Genomic DNA, 20168 nt, shown 5'->3' on the forward strand with positions numbered 1-20168 from the left:
ACAGTTTCCAGGTCCGGAGGAGGTCCTGGTAGAAGACCGGCAGCCCAGAGAGGTCTCGCGGAAAACCTCTCAGACAAAGATAAAAGAGCTGTCGGTCGTATCGGAGCCCTTGGAAGCGGTGCAGGAAGGACCTGCACTATAAAGGAGCCTCTGAGGGCCTGGAGGCGGAAAACGCGGACCTGAGTGTACAGACACTTCAGGCCCTGCCCTCCTTCCTTCAGGGGTAAATGAAGAACTCCAACAGGGGCCCAGTGCATTCCTGACCAAAAGAACACTAGAATCAATCTCCAGAGGTGGGTCAGGAAACCCGGGGCCGGGGCCAGGGTGTTGAGCCGGTACCAGAGCATGGACAGGACTAGTTGGTTAAGCACCAGTGTCTTCCCTCGGAGGGAGAAACATCGGAGTAGCCTCGTCCATTTCCGGATCCGCTCTATCACCCCGCCCTCTAAATTTTGCCAGTTCTCCGGCGGGGAAGGGTGCGTGGCGGAAAGGTAAACGCCGAGATAGAGCAGTGGACCCGCACTCCACCGGATGGTCTGAAGTGCGGGTGGGAGGGAGCTTACCTGCCGCCAGTCCCCCACCGCCAAGCCAAAGCTCTTGACCCAGTTGACTCGGGCAGAGGAGGCTGCCAAATAGATGGCCTTGCATGCCTCCACTCGCGCCAAGTCGCCCGGGTCCTGGACCACGAGGAGTACGTCATCGGCGTACGCCGACAGGACCAGCTGCAGCTCCGGCTCCCGCAGCACCAACCCTGTCAACCTCCTGCAGAGGAGACAGAGGAAAGGCTCGATCGCCAGAGCGTACAGCTGGCCCAAGAGGGGGCACCCCTGCCGCACTTCTCGCCCAAAGCTGACCGGTTCGGTCAGGGTCCAGTTGAGCCTAACCAAACACTCCGCGGAGGCGTACAGCACCCGGAGAAAACTCGCAAACTGAGGTCCGAATCCAAACGCCTGCAGAGTGCTCAGGAGGTACCCATGGTCTACTCTATCGAATGCCTTCTCCTGATCAAGAGACAGGAGGGCAAACGACAGACCATCTCTCCGCCCAAGTTCCAAAAAGTCTCGGGCTAGAAATAGGTTGTCAAAAATGCTGCAACCCGGGACAGTATAGGTCTGGGCGGATCACGTCCGCCATCACAGACCCTAGCCGCAGCGAGATTGCTTTCGCTATGATTTTGTAATCCGTGCTAAGGAGTGAGACGGGACGCCAGTTTCGTAAATCACGGAGGTCCCTCTTCTTCGGCAACAAGGCGAGCACTGCTCGCCTGCACGACAGAGGGAGGACCCCGCTCTCCAAGGACCCAGCCCAGACAGTGACTAGGTCTGGGCTGAGGATGTCCCAGAACGCGCGGTAAAACTCCACGGTCAGCCCGTCCATGCCCGGAGATTATTGGTGGGCATGCGACGGAGGGCTTCCGAGAACTCGGCCAGGGTGAGAGGGAGCTCCAGCTGGTCTCGGTCGCCCATGCTGACTGTGGGGAGTTCCTCCCAGAGCACCCCACAAGCTCCAGGATCGGTCGGATCCGGGAAGAAAAGGCTTGTGTGTAGAAGTCACGGGCCCTCCCACACATCTCCTCCGGATCCGTGAGGGGGGTTCCGTCTTCCGCAAGAAGGCAGGTGACGTGTTTCTTGGCTCCCCCTCGTTTTCTCCAGGGCATAGAAGAAGCGGGAGCCGCGGTCCATCTCCCGAAGAAGGCGGATGCAGGACCGAACAAAGGCACCTCGGGCCCGGTGGTCCTCGAGGGCCCGGAGCTCCTCCCGCTTCTCCCGGCACACTCCGCAGAGGGACGGGTCCTCGGGATCGGCGGCCAGGCGCCTCTCCATCTCTAAGACCTCCCGTTCCAACTGCTCTATCGCCGCATTTCTCCGTCGGCTGGTGCTCCGGGTGTAGTCACGGCAGAAGAGCTTGGCGCGCACCCTCCCGAGATCCCACCATCGCCGCACCGAGGGAAAGGCACGCCACTGCTCTCGCCAGGCCAGCCAAAACTCCCGGAAGGACGTCACGAAGCTCTCGTCCTCCAACAGGCTGTTGTTAAAGTGCCAATAGGCCGGCCCCGGTCTCTCTGCATGGAGGGAGACCGTTATGGTGGCTAAATGATGGTCGGAGAATGGGGCCGGCCAAATGGTGGAGGAGTGGGCCTGTGAAAGATGGAAACGGGATAAGTAAATACGGTCCAACCAAGAGTGGTGTGACCGATGGGCCTCCACCCGGACAAAGGTGAACGTGGAAGTGTCATCTGGGTGATGGTCACGTCAGACATCCACTAGGGAGTGATGTTTGACTATTCCTCGGAGAACGTTCGCGGTGGCTGGGCTTGGCTCGGCCCCTGAGCGGTCCCGTTCCTCGAGGGTGGTGTTAAAGTCTCCTCCCAGGACCAGGCACTCGTGCGAATCTAGGGTGCTGAGGAAGTCGGACACCCGCTGATAGAATTGTGGCCACTTTGGGCTCGTTTGCGGGGCATAAATGTTAACAAGGTTGACCACGAGCCCCTCCATACGGACTCGAAGGTGCAGCAGGTGGCCCGGCACAGCCTCAGTGACCCCTAGCACCTCGGGCCATAGGGTGGGGGAGAACAGGGTCACCACTCCAGCTTGCCAAGTCGTGAAGTGGCTAAAGTATACTCCGTCCCCCCACTTCAGCCGCCACCTGTCCTCGACGGTCGGGTCCGTATGGGTCTCCTGCAGGAAAGCTACAGAGTACCCCCCCCTTCCCGAAGGTAAGAGAGCACCTGGGACCTGCGGAGAACCATTCTACAGCCCCTGGTGTTCAAGGTTGCAATAATAAGAGGCGTCATGCGGAGGGCTGGGGGGGTGGGGGTTTCTTATTGGTGGGGGTGTTCGTGGCCCCTGGTGGGTTGCGCAGCAACCCGTGACCCATCCCGTGGATGAGTAGATCTTTTCGGAAGCTGCAGGCCCGCTCGTAGGCCGCAGCACCATGCTTTCCTTGCCCCCTGCCCTCCTTTATAAGGGCCCTTGTGGCCTGAAGAATTTGATCAAAGTCCCCCCATAGCTGAAGAGCCAGCTGTACCCTATTGCGGGCGCCACGGGTGTGTTCTAGGAACTTCCGTAGTGCATGCCGCAGTTCATGGGGGGGTGGGGTTACGATTTCCAGGGTGTTCCCTGGTGGGGCTCTTAATGCAGCCTCATGGTCCGCTAAGGTGGGTAGGCAGGGTGCGGACCATCGACAGGGCATCTGACAGGCTGGGGTTATTAAATCCATTTGACGCCTTGGGGTGGAAGGGGATGACGGGGGAAAAATTGCAACTCCTAATGGGTCGGGTGGTATCCAGGCAGAAGGAGCTTCCTCAGGGGTCTCGGAGGGGAGGGGCTCTCGTGGAGGGGGGATTTTGCCCTCCAATGCCAGTCTGTCTTCCCCTCCCGACACCAGCGGATGGATCTCACTCATGGCCGTAGCGGAAGGCTCGATATCAGTGCTTCCCTTCCTGGTCTTCCGGGGGGCTTCCGCATCGGATGGGTGCAGCAGAGCTCGAGCCTTTCACTTGCCTCGCTTCCCCTGGACTAGGGTCCAGCCCTCCATAGCGTCGTCTGGGGGTTGGTTAGCAGGGGTCGTGTCGGGGGGCGAAGGCGATGGTTCAGGGGTTCGGGGGGGTGACGGTGAGGCAGCATGAGGGGTGGGGGGTTCTCCTTGGGGCGGGCCTTCTCCTATACCCGGTAATATCTTTACCGCACCCTCCTCCATAGGCTCTGCCGAGTTGGTAGTAGCAAGGGTGGGACTCCCTTGCTCGCCTGGGCGTTGTAGGGAAGGTGTGTCTTGGGCCCAGATGGGAGCAGCGGCGGGTCGAGTAGGAGGAGAGTTGGTTTCAGGTGCCGGGCGTCCAGGGGCGTCGGCAACGACGGGGCCGATGTCCTGCCGGGTCTCGGGTGCCCCTCCCCCCTGGGCCAAAGGGCAGTCTCTGTGGACATGCCCCACTGAGTGGCAGAGGTAGCACCGGGCCTCTCCCGTGGAGTAGTAGACCCGATAGCGGGCTCCTTGGTAAGGGACTAGGAAGGACCCCTCGAGCGCCTCTCCGTCACGCGCCGCCGGCGGTGGTAGAAGCTGCACCTGCCGGCGGAACGAGAGGACGTGACGGAGGGTGGGGTCCTTGCAGCCCAACGGGAGAGGGCTGATGACAGAGACAAGTTTCCCCAGCGTGGAGAGAGCGGGTAACAGGGCGGCATTGGGTAGAAAGGGAGGGACGGAGGTGAGGACGAGGCGAACGCCCAGGTCTTCTAGCGGCTCTAGGGGGACAAAACCCCCGCCACCGCCAGGCCCTTCTCCACCGCCTCCTGGGCGGCAGCCTCCGAACCTAAGAAAAAAACGACCTTCCCATACATTTTGGAGGCCGCCACAATAGCCGTGGGTCCTACCACCTTCGCCAGCACCTGCACGTACGTCTCCATGTGGGGCGAGGCGGGCACCAGGAGGCAACGGACACCGTGCCTCCTGGTCAAGGTGGGGAAAGGGGCCCTGGCCGCTGGTGGTGATAGCGGAGGCAGTGGGTGGGCGAGATGATGAGGCGGCAGGCGGGGGGAGCCTGCCATTGCCTGGGCATACGTCCTGGGGACCGGGGGTGGGACGTTCGCAGAGCTGGTGGAGGGAACAGCAGGGAGGGACGCCATGGTCGATGATGAGGCCACAGCGGTGGGGGCAGCCCCTGCCATGGAGGGCCTAGTGGTTTTAGCGGGGCCCTTTCCTTTCTTCCCACCCTGGCCTTTCCGGCCAACTGGAGGGGGGTTCCTAGAGTCTGGGGGGGGCGGTGGACGTAGCAGCGGCAGTAATCGCCCCGGTGCCTCCTGCTGCTGGTGCCCCAGCGGGGGCGGTGGCAGGTGTTTTGACAGTGGGGGGGTGGGGGAGGGCTTGGGGGCTGGGCAGGGGGGTAGGTGAGGGAGGGACAACTGATGTTGTTGACCGCTATCGGGTCTCATTCCCCGCCCTTGTGAGCGGGGAGAGACGGGGAGATACCAAAAGGAGGGGGGGGGAGGGGGAAATAGATTAACCGCTCCTCCCTGCCGGGCTGCAGGCGGGGAGGGGGGGTACCAAATGGATTGGACTGGAAGAGGGGGAAAAACAAAAATCGGGGTCCGGTAATAGGGGCAAACTGTGGAATAAACAATCCGGAGTGGGGGGGTGTGGACCCACGCACGTTTGTCCAAAGAGTCTCGTTTGGTCGGCTGTTATGTCCGGTCCGAAAGGCAAAGTTCAAAGCAAACAGCTGGATTCGAAGGCAGATGGCAGGTTGCCAGCAGGGATGGATGGCGGGGGGCCGTGACAGTTGTAATAATGTTGGGGGGGGGCACCGATGGATCGGGGGGCATCTCCGTGCCACATCCCCTGTGCCACCACAAACGCAATTAAACCACAGTCAAACTCCCCCCCACTAGAGTATAATTCAAAAAAATTACTCAGTCTTACGGCCCCCTCCACGATGATTTGTAGCTTCCCTGGGTGGTTTCTCTGCTCTCCAGCTTGTTGGCTGTGTACCAAGGCTTCTGGCAGGCCGAGAATGTTGCAGAGATAAGAAGAAGAAATTCCAGGCTGACAGCAAAACGGCTGGGTCCGGGGGCTCCACTCCCCCCTCCAGGTAGCAGGTCGGCAATCTTCCCTCCCTCCTCTGGGGATTTCAGCTAAGGCAAATAACTGCGCCTGAGCGCAGGTGTGTGGGGGGGGTGCTGGCGGCAAGTTGGCAGCCGACCAGCACTCAACGGCAGCAAAGAAAAAAGGCAAAAAAACAAAACAAAACAAAAAAGCGTCTGGCCCGGTCGGGGGGAGGGGGGGCGAGGACACTAAGGCAGGGTGAAAAAGTAAGAAACATCCAGGCCAGGGAGCTTTAGGAAAGAATAGAAAGCAGATAGCTGAGGAGCAAGCGAGGGAGGTCCCGTTTCCCAACAGGGAAGGTTCCAGAACAATCAGGAACTTTCTGGAAACAATTAAGACAGACAGGCTGATTAGAACACCTGCAGCCAATCAAGAAGCTGCTAGAATCAATTAAGGCAGGCTAATCAGGGCACCGGGGTTTAAAAAGGAGCTCACTTCAGTTTGAGGTGCACGTGTGAGGAGCTGGGAGCAAGAGGCTCTAGGAGCCGAGAGTGAGAACGTGGACTGTTGGAGGACTGAGGTGTACAAGCATTATCAGACACCAGGAGGAAGGTCCTATGGTGAGGATAAAGAAGGTGTTGGGAGGAGGCCAGGGGGAAGTAGCCCAGGGAGTTGTAGCTGTCACACAGCTGTTCCAAGAGGCACTCTAGACCGCTGCATTCCACAGGGCGCTAGGCTGGAACCCGGAGTAGAGGGCAGGCCCGGGTTCCCTCCAAATCCTCCCAACTCCTGGTCAGACGCAGGAGGAGTCAACCTGGACTGTGAATTCAGAAAAACGGCCAAGCTGACAGCTGCCGTGAATCTCCAAGGCAAGCAAATCCGCCAATAAGTGCAAGACCCACCAAGGTAGAGGAGGAACTTTGTCACACTCTGAAGAAGAAAATAGCTGCTTTTAACCATTTTAATATAAATGAAACAAGCACAGAACCAGTTTTCTTACCTTGTCAAAAAAAATTTAAAACATTCCCTTTATATTTTTGGTAGTCTACGCTTAACACAGTACTGTACTGTATTTGCTTTTTTTCCCCCTTCTGCTGCTGCCTGATTGCAAACTTGCAGTTCCAAATGAGATGTGTGGTTGACTGGTCAGTTCATAACTCTGGTGTTCATAACTCTGAGGTCATACTGTACCTCCCTTTTGATTACTTATGCCAGGCAGCTTAAAAATATGGCAACAATGTGTGGGCGTACACAAATTTATTGATGTTCAAGTACCACACAAGGTATTTTTGGCCATTTCTGCTACACCCTCAGAAGCTTCTGTTACATCTTTCAGCACACAGGTTAGCTGAATGGGACAAAGAACAATCTAATTCCACAGTGTCCCCAACTGCTGATAGAGAGAAGCCATTGCATAACCACCTGTCCCAGACCTGAGAAAATGTGCAGGAGGGAAAACACATGAGGCTCTTCCCTCCACCCGGCTGCTAAAGATGGCTGAGTGTAACCTCCCTAGAAATAGAGCAGCAGACAAGCTAAATGTTTAATGAGGCCAAAGCATCACAAATTGGTTATCTGGCTTTAGAACACCACTCCCGCTCCACCCCATGACTGATGAACGGCTGCCAGAGAACAGCTCATCCCTCATTAAATATAAGGATATTATCAGCAATGCTCATCTCACTACAGGACTGCATATGGTTGAGCAGCAAAGAGCACTTCCACAAGCAGGCAGATAATCAGTGCAGGGCATGGAAACCAACGAGCTCTCAGCCACAAATTGAAATTATGCCAGTTGGTCTCCCTATACCAGTCCTGCCTAAATCAGAGCCCAAACCTGAGGGGAAGCAGGTTTGCTGAGTCTTTCAGAAAGGCACTGGTACTTGCCACAGCTGTCAGTACACTCCCGAGTCCAGCAAGGGCAGGTGAGAGCACAAGAGAACGTGCTCTCAGGAAAAAAGGGCGTCTTTTCTGAGTTCAGTATTACTCGTGGGATGCTATATCTCAGGGGTGGCCAACCTGTGGCTCCGGAGCCACATGTGGCTCTTCAGAAGTTTATATGCGGCTCCTTGTATAGGCACCGACTATACCCTTCCCCTTTCCCGCCCCCCAGAGCCTCCTGCATGCCACAAAACAGCTGATCAGGAGGTGCGGGGAGGGTGGGGGAGGCGCTGATTGGCGGGGCTGCTGGTGGCTGGGAGGCAGTGGGTGTGGGGAGCTGATGTGGAGGACTGCTGTCATATTACTGTGGCTCTTTGGCAATGTACATTGGTAAATTCTGGCTCCTTCTCAGGCTCAGGTTGGCCACCCCTGCTGTATCTGATAATTTCAAGGGGAAAGGGTCCTATTCTGACTAATTATTCCAAATAATTAACTCTTCTAGTTCTCTTGGAAATGCTAACAGATTTAACACAACCAGAAGACAAGTATACATATGTGGGCTTTCTAGGTGATTTCAGGTCTTACAAAAGTTGTAGGAGTTACTTGCAGGCCACATACCTCCAAACCATGGTGCTAAAAAGCTAAAATCCAGTAGGAATTAGTCACTGTTCATTTTGTCAGTTCTCTCCTTTTCCAAACCAACCTCCCTACTAGAAACCATAACCCTAAAAGCCCCAGGGGGAAGGTCAGGTTATACAGTACCTCTCAGACTCAAACAGATAATCAAGAGAGAAAGGACAAAGGACTGAGTAGACATGGATTCTCTATTCCCAGCTTTGCCATTGACTTGAGTCATTTATTTGCTCAGTGCCACAGTTTCCCCCTCTAAAATTGAAAATAATGCTGCTCACCTTGCAGGCATTGTATTAGTAGGTTAATGTCTGCAAAGCACTTTGAGCTCCTCAGATGGAAGGCGCTATAAAACTATTATCTAACGGATCCTGAATGTTATGAGATGGTTCTGCTGCTCACCTAAAAGTGACAGCAAAGCAGTTTTCTGCCTGCTCCCACTGTATCCCAAGGGATCTGAGATGCTTGGCTTCTCCTTTGAGCCTATATGGTATTAGGATATGGCCATACTCAAGTTTCACATGTAGCCTTTGAAACTTTCAGATTTGTGGGCAGGATAATGGCTTATGATTAGGCTTTCTGCTGGGGGATGCGTCCCCATAGCTGAGTTCATGCATCCACACCACCACATTTATACTGGGGCAGCCTTGACTTTTGGGAACTCATTTTTGTATCTGTACAACAGGACTTTCACCTTGGCATTTCAGGGCTAACTCTTCCCAGATGTCCAGTTGTACATGGACGCTTCTGGAGGCCTAGATTTCAGCACATATTTCATCAGTGTCTGGAACACTCAAGGGATGGCTTGTGCTCTGGATTGCACAGGGCTTCATTCAATGTATTATTTTTCTGGAATATTTTTCCCATTCCAGTGTCCATTTAATTATTTTTCCCCTTGAGACTGGAGTGGAGGAAATACCCAGGAGACTAAAAGGACGGTCTTTTAGAGGGCTAGACTATCATCCATACCATCAACCATGGAACAGTTCCCCCTACAGCATGATAAAGGTTTCATGGTCAAAAAGCCAATTAAGGGTATGTACACCCAGCACTCAGGAATGAACATCACCCTCTGCTTTTCACGCACTAGCCAGTATCATGGCTACCTTTTACAAGGTAACAGGGTAACAAACTCTGCCACCAAGGACCTTCTTGGCTGCATGGATTCCTTTGCATCCTGCAGAGTTAGATAACTGTCTGCTGGGCCAACTTCCCACTTGCTTGTTGCCCCTGAAAGACCTCAGCCCCTGCCTAATGGTTTCCATTTGCACCTCTGTTTTTCAAAAACATGTCAGTGCATTCTGGGATCCCCTGGCATAAGGTGTCCAGTAACACATCCTGTCCAACTACTACTTTCAAAGATTACCACCCACAGTTCCCCTCAAGTGAAGGGTCTCTTGCCTCTCCATGTGGACACAACTCGAGTCACTCAATACCAGCACCTGGCTTTACTGTGCACTTCAGGATTAAATATTTCCATATTGGTGAGCTAAGTCTTCTACTCTTACTAGACTCCTGGATAGCAAGTTTCAGGCCTTGAGAAGATGGCAGCTTGCTTACTTTCAGATCCATGTTAAGCTTGAAAGGAAATCCGTGCTCCAATGCAAGCTTGTGTCCCCTCCTTACTGAGTTTTGTTTTAAATGCTCTTGTGTCTGCCTTCATCTCTCTTGTTCTTCCCCAACAATATGGTTCACAGGTATTTCGGTGTCATCTGCACCCTTATATCTGGCTATATGGTTCCGGCACCATAATATTGTGGATACAAATATGCAGTTGGAAAAACCTATGGTTTTCAATTCCACTACCATGGAACAAGACATGGCTCAACTGATCTAGGCATGAAAGATGATCATCTTATGTTCCTTGCTCACAGGCATTACAGTGCATTTTGATGTAAACATTGTGCACATTGCTATCTGATTAGACACTGCAGCTGGACTGATCTGGTGAAAGGCAACTGGTCTAAATTCAGGCATTTATTCCTGTCATCAGGCTCATCTGGCCAACAGTGAGGATAAAGTTCAGGGCCATCACACATGGGTTGCTTGGCTTGTTGCATCCCAAAAGTTTGCACCTCTTGGACCTATTGACTGGGCTGGGGTCTACTGGATAGGAAGACCAGTTAAGCACAAAGTTAGTAGTATCTGTGGTGGTTGATCCCGACTGCAGGATGAAGTACTTCCCTCCCATGCCGCTAAAAAGGTTTTTAATCAGTTGGAGAAGCAAGGCTGGGATCTGGTGGGTGTGACCCCATCTCATAGACTTGGCACCAATCCACCGTCCCCATGCTGATAGGGGTCAGCCTATGGGAATTCCCATTTCCTCAGGGTGAGATAGGGCTACAGCTTTGCTTAGCAGCCTGTTGGGAGTGAAGGCCTGATCAGGAGATCCTATATGTGACTGGAAACATTCATTATTGTGAGCACAGAAATTCAGGGGAGGCCAGTAACTGCATTAAAAGTATCTCTCCAAAAACAAGACCGGGGGGGGGGGGGAGCCTGATAACAGTCTTCCAATATGTTAAGGGCTGTTATAAAAAGAACTGTGATCAATTGTTCTCTATGACTACTGAATGTAGGGGAAGAAGTAATGGGCTTATTCTTCAGCAAGGGAGACTTAAAAAGTTTTTCCTAATGTCTAACCTAACTATAAGGGTAGTTAAACACTGGATAGGTTACTGAGGGAGGCTGTGGAATCCCCATCATTGGAGGTTTTTAGGAACAAGTTGGACAAACACCCATTAGGGGATGGTCTAGGTTTACTTGGTCCTGCCTCAGTGCAGTGGGCTGGATTTGATCACCTCATGGTCTCTTCCAGCCCTACATTTCTAGATTCCATGATTCCCCCACTTCCCTTTCAAGACAGATGCCTTGTACACCTTTCCTTTGGGGATTATTTTATTTCATTAATGAAATTAAGGCCTTTTTCACCAATTTAAACACTAACACTCAAGTCTGTCCTCACGGACATCGGTCTCCAGCAGCAAGACAAAACATGATGTTCAAACAGCTATTTTTTAAAAGGCTTCAGCTCTCTCCAGAGCAGCTTCAAAAGGACTGCTCATGAGGAGAGAGTAAGATGTGAAATTCAGCTTAAAATAACAAAAAATGTTCAACATTTTACCCTGACTTCTTTTTTTGCACTCTGATTGGTATAGTCATATGATGGAAGCCGACATGGCAAACAAGTTCCAAGCTCTGAGCTATAAGGTCATGGCCAGAAAATTTTGGTACATCTGCACAGGGATAAAAGACCCATGGCACGGCCGCAGCTGGCCCAGGTCAGCTGACTCAAGCTCATGAGCTCAGGCAGTGGGTCTAAAAATTGCTGTGTGGATATTCGGGCTTGGGATGGACCCTAAGCTTTGGGACCCTCCATCCTCACAACCCTAAGTCAGCTGACCCAGGCCAGCCATGAAGTTTTTATTGCATGGCCTTTTGCTGTGTAGGCATGGCCAGTTGGCAGGTTTCAATCTTTCCACCTTATTTTCTCTTTTCTAAAGATCAAGTGGGGGCACAAGGTATGTTTCTTTATGGGCTTGTCTATGTTGTGCATTAGACGACACCAGAGAGGTATAAATTCTCGTATGCACTAGCATATTCTGCACTAACTGGCCTGTGTATTTGTGCACACTAAAAAGTTCCCGAGCGTGCACTGATGTAGTCTGTAGGGAACTCTTAGTGCACACCAGCAGGGTCCACATGGGCCAGTTAGCGTGCAGCACATTGTGTGTGCTAGAATTTACTCTCCTCTGGTGTGGGTTATTGCATCATATAGACAAGCCCCACATCTGCAGAAAGTCTTGGAAGCTTACAAATACTAAAGCCTTCTGAGTTTGCACTGTCCCTCCCCCCACCACACAAATATTTCTCCAAGAGTTAGGTGTGTTAATGCAACAGGCTAAACTTTCCTGTTTCAGTCTCTTGGTGAAAAGGAATGATCCTGTGATTAAAACACAGAGCAAGGAGTAAGGAGATCTCTTCATTATTTTCCAAGTGTTTTGATGCCCCTGATTACACAGTGTTTTATAAGTGCCATGTATGTTCAATAGTAATTATTTACATCAGAAGCACAAGGTTGTAAAGAGTGTGATTTTTGTTCATGGATTTAATCTCATTTAATTTTAAGCTTCCTGGACCATTCACATTTCATTTTAATTTTAGTCTTTGTCCAACATTTGCACCTCACATTTGGGCCTCAAGAGTTTGAGAGGTACAATGTATGAGAAAGCAAGAGAAAATGTTTTCTGATCCACCTAGGGTCCAAAAAATGAAATGAGACTCACACACTGACTTACTTCTATGAGTTATAAAGGTTCCAAAGCATCATACCTACCTTCTGTCTTAATTGCTATAGTAATTAGGGCTGAGGTCCCCTTAGAGGATGCTGTAGTAATGTTCACCATGTAGTTAGCACCGGAGTTCAGCTCTAAACACACCTCTGGAGTCTCTTCACCTGTTGTGAAGTTAAATATCATTTCACGAGAGAATTCCTTCTGGTACCATCTTCGTCCCAATATACGAAACTGTTGTGGGATTTTTTTTAAAAAATGAGATGATTAAATTAGCAGTGGAATTCCAAAATTTAGAATGCTGGTTCACTAAAGTCACGGCAGCCTACTTATCTCTGCTTTAATGGGACAGAAGTATGTGCTGAAGAGCTTTGCTGAGCAGAGAGGGTTGACTCAGAGCCTTAATTTGTTCCCACCTACTGAAACGATTATTAAAATAATTAGCACTTGTCCTAGGCACTACCACAATACAAATCAGAATAAGCCACTCTCCACCAATGCTAACGCTATTATATCTGCTGTTAATTTTCCTGTACTTTTGCATATTTTTCTCCGCGGTCCACAAAAGCATCAACAGTTGGTGAACAACAGTGAACTAGAAGCTTCCATCTCATCTGACCTGCCTGGTGCAGTGAAATGAATGGCCAGGGTTTGTTTGAGATTAGGGCATGGATGAGGGTGATCTGATGGAGACTCAACATAGACAAGACTGCAGACCCTGTTACGCTTAACTATGCCTTTGTCACCTCCAGACTAAACTACTAAGAAGTGCTCTAAATGAAGCTGTTTGGAAGCTGAATTTAGTGCAAAATGGAACTGCTCAGTTACGTGCAGGAAGCACATTATCCCAGTGGTCTTTAGTTTGCACTCACTGCCTATTACCTGTTCAGTACAGATTCAAGGAATTGGTTTGGACCTGTAAAACCCTGATTTCAGGCAAGACTACTTTGTACACTGCCTCTTCCCCACCTCAGTTGTGAGCAACAAATGCATTCAAGCTAATGGTTCTTGTGGTGTATAAGAGAGGAGGATAGTGGCAGGTCATTTTCCAGGAATGGTCCCCAACTTTGGGATTTATTCCCAGTCTGGTCTGCTAGAGCTGGGAATTTTTAACCATCTGAACATGCTGTAAAAGTCAACTTTTTCTCTGGGCTTTTCACTGGGATATCACCATTGCCTGAATGTGGGAATTATCAGCATCGAATTATTAGTTTAAATTATCCAGGTTGGGCAATTCATTTCTATGCCTTTATATTTCACATTTTATTCTTATTTTTGCATATTTAAATATTTACAGAAGTACCTAGAGCTAAAGACAGGCCCTTTCAAAAAGTCACATAAATAAAATGAATCACACTAAAACAAGTTCTTTAGATTAATCTATTGAACTGGATGAGAGGTTTCAGTATATTCCTTCATTGCTCAAAACAAAAGTTCCCAACATCCGTGTGGGGCAGGAAATATGATCTGGTGCTCAGAGCCATGGACTGTGAATTAGAAGACATGGGTTCTGTTCCTGGCTCTGCCACAAATTTGTTGTGTGACCTTAGACAAGCCACTTTGCCTCTCAGTGACTTCAATGAGACGTAAGCATGTGTATAAGTGCTCTGCTGAATATGGATAATTTCCTGAACCAGAGCCTTAATTTCTTCCCACTTACTAAAATGATTAAAATTATTGTCATATGTTTGTACAGCTCCTAGCACAATGGGGCCCTGGTCCATGACTGGGTCCCCTAGGCACTTCTGCAACACAAAATATACAACAAACGACTCTCTCCCAACACTGTAGTATCTAACGGTACTATACCTGCTGTTAATTTCCCTGTAGCTTTTCATATTTCAACAGAGGTGTGCTCAAGCATTAGGGCCTCAGTCAAAGTTTGGTGAACCCTTTACCCAACCTGATGACGGGGATGTATTTTTTCCCCTCAGTCATTTACCCAGCCTCACTGAAAGTGCTATATGGTTCTTACTAGAATGAAAGAGCAATTTACCCTTTATTCAACACTATAGCAGACCCAGCTAAACAAATCTTCAAAACTGTTCAACTGCCCAGATTAGTTCCAAAATTCCCCCTCACATGCACACACAGAAATTGTGTCTCACTTACTGTGTATGTTTCCTTTGTCCCAGCTCTTGCAACTTTTCTCTGCCACTTCACGCAGGTTTCATTAAATATGGACACATTGCTGAGCAATTCCTCTTCTGCATGCAGAAAAAGAAACACCAAAGGGAAATTTCTGCTGTTATCTTTACAATAAGCTCTAAGTACCATTCATCTCACCCTCTCTAATGTGCTCTGTGATGTGCCTCTTACAAGGGATAAAATAGGGCATGCAAAAATAGAAGGGATGTTTTAATTCCACTCTGTAGACTCCTGAAGTTATGAATATGAGATCAAAGTGAAGGAGCAAGTACAGCTCTAGAGATTATTTTGCTGAGTACCAATCTGGCACAGAATGCCATGAATAATGAAAACAAAAACAAAGCTAGTTAGGTTTTGGTTTTTAGTGTATGACAGTTTCACTTCCACTGGCTGGAAAGTCCTGAAAAAGGACATGAAAGTCTATTCGTATCACAAGAAGACGACACTACTTCTATCTAGGCATTTACACCATGCTCATCTAAATGGCATCTTGTTTTAGGATTCTCCATTCACACTTGATCCTTCTTATATTGGTGGCCAATCCAGTATGAACAGGCTTTGGGAAGAAGTCTAGTTCTGCCTTGAGCACTCCGGCTAGTGCAGTATGTATGCCATTTGCATACTATGCTGGAATGAGCAAGTGTTTCTATATTCAGGGTAACGCACTTCACTAATGTGTGGGTGTACATGTAACAACACTGTCCTCTAGAAGCTGGAAAGCAAGAACAAATGTGTCTGATCTATAACTACTGACACCCACCAGAGAGATGCTCTCTGAGCTCAAGCTGCAGAGTGACTATTTTTGGATCTCACAAGACTGACTGGTTTATGGATCTTTAAATTGGTGTATGAAGCAGCTCTACAATATGAGGACTGCATCAGTTAACACAAATTATATGGCAATAAAAAAGGGAAACTGGATTAGGAAATGGTGCATTCCCAACGAACATTTGCAAAAAGGGAAAAAAGAGGCCTATGAAACTTTAAAGAAAACAACTTTTAAGAAATCACTTTAGGAAGGTTCACAGGATGATGTCTAGACTTGAAACAGTGCTTGCGGTCTGGGTTCATTCATTCTTTCATTCTTGATTGTTTTTTAAAGCATCCTTTTTATCTTTCTTCCCACAAGGCTATATACTTAGTGACGCGTTGTTATTAACAGTCACACTTCTACAGCATTGTAAATTCACAGGATATTTTGCATATCATGTAAAAAGATGTTTTATACCCCAAAGAAAATGCAAATCAAAAAGAACAAATCTTCCAGTACTTTGTCAAGCAAATCTCTCACGGCTGTCAATGGGCATTTTGCCAGAATACAGACCATACGGTATTTATCCCTGATTTAGACAAGACAATTAGATATCCTCTTAATGCCCCTGCACATCTTCCAATAACTCTGATGGGTTTTGAGAAGGAGCAATAAGAGAGGAACTTACTCCCTTAACGTGAATATTTAAGACTGATTGTCTCCTAGATTTGCTCCTCTACATGTCTTCTTCAAACCTCAAATGTCTCTCATTGGAACAGTCAGAATTCAAACCAAGTAAGCCTGTTATTATACACAGTCACTGCTCTAGAAACTTAACCTACTACTCTTATTATTATAATTTATTTGTATGATTATGGCACCTAGGAGCCCCAGGACCAGGACTCCCTTGTGATCGGTGCTGTACAAACACAGAACTAAAGTCAGTCTCTGCCCCCGAAGAGTTTACAATTCAAGTAAAAGACAAGAAACACCTGATGCATACCAGACAGGCGGAAGAGTACAAGGGAACAATGAGACAATGTTCAGGAGAACAGCACTTACCAGTTGCTGGGAGCGTTATGGGGATTTGTAACACAAGCTTGGTAGATGCCTCAGTGATAGTCAGAGTGTAGTTTACACCCAGCGGGAGAGGCAGGCACACCTCTGGGTTCTCTTTCTCTGTGGTGAAGTTAATCATCGTTTCATGGGAGGACTTCAACAAGTATCCCTGTTGTTCCTGTATGTGAAACTATCACAGAAATAAACCAAACAAACTTTCAATAAGATCCTCAGAAAAACTCAGAGCTTCACACAGCTGTTTAAAAATCACGTCAAATTACTAACTTTTTTCACAGCAATTTTTTTTTTTTTTTAGGATTATTAAAACTTCCACTAAAATCTTTCAGCCCAAACCTTATTGTTCTTTCCAGCTATTAATAAAAATTACATGTCTCACTCACGAGGTAGGTTTCCTTCACCCCAATTCTTCCAGAACGTCTCCTCCATTTCAAACAGGTATCATTAAATACTGAAACATTGCCGAATCCTTCCTCTTCTACAGAACAGAAGAAAAGAAAAAGTCATAGGCTCTCAAAAAACATTGCCCCTACACCGAGGTACAATTCCTCCTTATTGCATTTAAAAGCTAAACTGATGTTCTTGTTGTTTATAATTGATTATTTGCAGTAGCAGTTAGAAGCTCCTCTGTGCTATGCATGGTACTAACTAACACACTATACGAGGGCGCTCCTGCACTGAAGAGATGACAATCCAAACAGACAAGACAGATGAAGGGCCGGAGGGGAAAGTGAAGCTCTAAGCAGCAAAGTAACAAGGTCACACAGCAGGTCAATGGCAGGGCTGGGTCCCAGACCTGCACTCTCTCCAGTGGGTCACGTTGCCTCTATAGTCTCTAAATGTTCCCCTCAGACCTGTATGGTGGATTTCAACTCTGATATTCTGCTCTGGTTTTATGCACTTATGTCTCACTATTAAGAATAGGAGAGCCAAGCACACACAGAGAGAACAATGTTGGACCCAAACTACACCTTGCTATTCTAAGTTATTTTTTTTCCCTTAAATGAATTGCATTTTATCTTGTTTTTTAAAATCTTTTTAAAAATATATGTTTATACCAGAAAATATTTTCCAGTAGTATCATCTTCTGCATTCGTATTTGCATTCAATGTACAGTTACCAATACAAAAACACGGCAAGTTTCATTTAAGCAATAAAACACACCACAGACAATGTATTTCTGTACACCTCGGATGATGTCCAACAGTGGAAAACTGAAGTTCTGACCATATACCTCTTGGTCCCTCCCACACAGCTTCCCTCCAGCAACTAACTGGCCTGACCATATCTCATGGTCCTTCCTTTCAAGGCCTACTTGGCCTGACCATACTTTATGGTCCTTCTCTCCAGCAACCATGTCATCTAGATTCCTCTAGAGCTTTGAATCCAGTAAATGCGTTACTCCCCACATTGGCAATCCCTCACCCACTTGACTACAGCCAGAATGAATCAGCCACATGAGCATATTTACTTTGAGCTGCCTTCCCTTAACGCTAACAGCTAGGTATATCAAACAGCATGCCACTAACCAACTGTCTTGATTGTGACAGTGACTGGTCTTGAGGGCTCAGGAGACACTACAGTGATGTTCACAGTGTAGTTCATGCCTGCCTGTAGGTCTAGACACAGCTCTGGAGTCTCTTCCTCTGCTGTGAAGTTAAACACTGCTTCATGAAAAAATGCCTCCTGATGCCATCTTCGCCCTTGTATGTGAAACTTTTGAAGGAAAAGAAAGCCAACATTTCAGTTCTATAGCACTTGCTGTGTATTTTATGAATGAGAGTATTGCAGTCAGCATGTGTGTTTTCTGTAACGCCATGCAACCACCAGCATATTCTCTCATTTTATCATCTCTCACCATCCTATCACCTTACCCTACACAATGCAAATCTCTACTCCACCAACAAGCCCCTACTCTACTCATGGATTCGATTCTGTATTTGCAACTACATTCGTCTTGGCGTATTGATTGCTTTTTTATTACGTTAATCCATTTGTTCCTTATATTCTGTTGCATTAACCATTGTGCAACCCTGTTAACAGATTCTCTGCTATTTTCATTAAGTTGTTGCTCTATTCTCTATCATTTTCACACTGACATGAACCTGCTGGCCTGTTACCAGACACTGTGTGGACACGCAAGGCAACATTCAGCCAGCAGGACTCTGGAGAAAGGGAGCCGGAGTCCATCTGGGAGCAAGAGCTAGAGGCAACAGCCTGGAGCTGACCGTGGAGAGAAGGCCAAGCAGTTTAGGGACTGGCGGGTTGACAGCTGATCTCAGAAGCAGCCTATCACTGGTAAGGGGGCCACCAGTGGTAGCAGTGGATGGTGGATAACCAGGAGTGGGCTGTGGGGATGGACCTGAGCAAGATTACAGGAGCTGGATAAAAGGACTGAACTCTGGCTGGGGGGGATCTGCAGGCTAGTGCATGATTATCTCTGGCAGAGGGGCGACCTGGGGGGAGATTTCCTGAACTAGGCTTGAGGAGCACCAACTTGATGCTCCTGTACTGCACTGCCCTTAGGGGCTTGACTGGGACCTGTTGTGTGTTACAAATAAAAAATGACAAATGTATCTTAAAGCCAGGAGTAACTGCACTGTTTATCTATGGCAAAAAATAATAATAATAAAAAGCACATATAAGGCAAAAAATAAAGTCTGCAAGTGTTTACTGAAACCCACCAAAGCCTAATACCTGAAGCACTTGGCGCACCTATGGCTCTTGCACTGAGTGTGTGGTATACCCAGAACACTACCAAACCCCTCAGGGACCGGGTGTCGCAGCACTCAAAATGACTCCCTATGTTGGGGTCCATTACAGTATGTTTGTTGCCATATTAATTCATTGGCTTCTGCTTCACAGGAGTCCTCCTGCTGCAAACGTTTCAGTAACTTCACCAAATAATTACTGCCAGAACTCCCATCAAATAATTACGGACTTTGAAGGCCACACTTTCAAGGGGCCCTCTAACACTGGAGCCACTCATTCTCTGCCTGTGGAGTTTCCGCCCATCTGATCTCCTTTCATCACTGCACTCAAATGAGCACAAAAAGGACACTTTTTGGAAGGAGGAAATAGCGCAAACTGGGGACTACGTGGGAGGAAGTCAACAGAATGCAGTGTGGAAAATACCATTTTCAGCCAAACTGCCAATGTACCAAGGGATAGTCCTGTAATGGAGAAACCCCGATCATCCTGTCTTGCTTACCAAATACACCATCTTCAAGTTGGTTTCTCTAGTGCTCCTTCTCCACTTCACACAGGTTTTATTAAATATAGACACATTCCCAATGGCTGCCTTCACTGTAGGGGGAAGAGGGAAAATGAAAGTCATGCTAGATAAACTGAAAAGATACAGAAATAACAAATAACCAAAGTTAATATACACTACATTTGGAACCTCACCACATTAATTACCAGTGGTGTGTACTGAGGACATGGGAAACTAGCTCAGAAATACAAGCATTTGGGTAAAGAAAATCTCATCATCACAGGGAAAAAAGGCAGGTTAGAAAAAGATAAGTGAAATCAGTCTATAATAATCTACATAGAGAACCAAGGTATAAAAAGAACCATTAATGCAATTCACATTAAGCAAGACATGTATTTAGGGGTAATATGTTCTCCCATCCCTAGTGATGCATAGCCCTGAAACTGAGAGTTTAGGATGGGACCTTTTTCCTCCCTTAAATTCAGATTAGATCTTTGCATGGGGATGCTGTGAAGGCCAAAACTAGAACTGGGTTTAAAAAAACAAAAAGTTCATGGAGGCTAGGTCCATCAATGGCTATTAGTCAAGACAGTCAGGAAAACAACCCCATGCACTGAATGTCCCTAAGCCTCTGACTGCC

At 48.2% G+C, this 20168-nt stretch overlaps 1 protein-coding gene across 20 annotated transcripts in view; it reads right to left on the reverse strand.

Annotated features, from left to right (window-relative positions):
* SUSD1 (sushi domain containing 1) overlaps positions 1-20168 on the reverse strand; it is a 113223-nt gene that overhangs the window by 52011 nt on the left and 41044 nt on the right. For all 20 annotated transcript variants that reach the window (XR_012159126.1, XR_012159127.1, XR_012159128.1 and 17 more), the window contains 6 exons: positions 19526-19620; positions 17844-18030; positions 16698-16792; positions 16300-16486; positions 14451-14545; positions 12383-12572 (listed from right to left, as the gene is read on the reverse strand). Coding sequence is in view for 16 of the 20 variants with exons in the window: in XM_073345628.1 (XP_073201729.1) it covers positions 12383-12572; positions 14451-14545; positions 16300-16486; positions 16698-16792; positions 17844-18030; positions 19526-19620 (849 nt within the window). In the remaining 4 variants the exon portion in view is untranslated. The remainder of the gene's footprint in view (positions 1-12382; positions 12573-14450; positions 14546-16299; positions 16487-16697; positions 16793-17843; positions 18031-19525; positions 19621-20168) is intronic.

The sequence above is a fragment of the Lepidochelys kempii genome, chromosome 5, assembly GCF_965140265.1.
Source record: "Lepidochelys kempii isolate rLepKem1 chromosome 5, rLepKem1.hap2, whole genome shotgun sequence".
Classification (NCBI taxonomy): Eukaryota; Metazoa; Chordata; order Testudines; family Cheloniidae; genus Lepidochelys; species Lepidochelys kempii.